Here is a 1059-nt window from a genome sequence, read left to right on the forward strand (position 1 = left end):
GGCGGCCCCGGCCCAGCGCAGGCCTGGCAGTGCCCAGGGCGGGCCTGCCGTGCCCCCCGCCTCGCACCAGGCCCAGGAGGGCCCAGGCCCCTGGGGGTCATTGGAGCCCCATGGTGCAGCCGGCGGCCTGGGGGCTCCTCTTCCCCCCACGCAAAAGCTGCCCCACATCCGAGGCCCAAAGCCCCAGGCCCAGAGGGCAGAGAGGGGCCCTCAGCACGGCTCTCAAGCCTGATGAGCAGAGGGATGTGGGAGGCGAGGCTCCCAGGGCCCTCTCTCCACACACCCACTGACCCGAGCCCAGCTGAACCTCCAGGCTGAGCTGTCGCAGACCCAGAGTCCTGCACTCTGCCGAGCGCCTCATCCCCTGGCGCCTGGGCACCAGCCCAGCCCCTCCATGCCCACAGCCCACCCGTGTGGCCAAGAGCCGCCCACCGCCCCCTCGTCGTTTGCACGGCGCCTGTGACGGCCGTCAGCAGGGACATGGACTCTGTCCACCCCAGCCCCGTGTGGCCTGCAGACTAGGCCTGGGCACGACCACAGAGAGGTCACTGGCCAGCACACCCGGCAGAGACCACTGCGGCCACTGCCCCCTCGGGGAAGAAACTGGACACCTCTCGGGTTAGGGCCGGGCCTGCCGGGCCTTGCTCCACCACCCACGTGGCCTTGAGGGAAAGGAGACGCCCGCTCACCCCTGGGCGCCGGCACCGGCCATCCTTAGAGGAAGGAAACCGGAGGGGTCGAGACAGCCACAGGAGAGAAGAGGACAGAACAGAGTGAAGGGCGGCCACACCGCCCGCCTGGCCACACCGCCCTCGCCGCAGCCAGCCCCTGGGCCTCAGGGAAGAGCCGGGCCCCGCTGGCCAGGCCCCCGGCACCCATGGGCTGGAGCCCCACGGCGACGACCCTCCGACCCGACGCAGCCACGGAGCCGGCACCTTGCCCTCGGCAGCCCCAACCCAGTCCGCCCATGTCCGCCGGGCAGGGCCCAAAGCCCTCAGACGTGAGAACGGAGCGCGCACTGGCGGTCCCAGCGGGGGCCCACCCTGCACCACGGCCGGC

At 72.2% G+C, this 1059-nt stretch overlaps 1 protein-coding gene across 1 annotated transcript in view; it reads right to left on the minus strand.

Annotated features, from left to right (window-relative positions):
* The window catches only part of BRSK2 (BR serine/threonine kinase 2), a 19368-nt gene that overhangs the window by 6585 nt on the left and 11724 nt on the right, over positions 1-1059 (minus strand). Inside the window, exon 17 of the mRNA XM_010837802.1 lies at positions 808-993. Coding sequence (XP_010836104.1) covers positions 808-993 — 186 coding nt within the window. The remainder of the gene's footprint in view (positions 1-807; positions 994-1059) is intronic.

The sequence above is a fragment of the Bison bison genome, unplaced genomic scaffold, assembly GCF_000754665.1.
Source record: "Bison bison bison isolate TAMUID 2011002044 unplaced genomic scaffold, Bison_UMD1.0 scf7180017864080, whole genome shotgun sequence".
In the NCBI taxonomy this organism is placed as follows: Eukaryota; Metazoa; Chordata; class Mammalia; order Artiodactyla; family Bovidae; genus Bison; species Bison bison.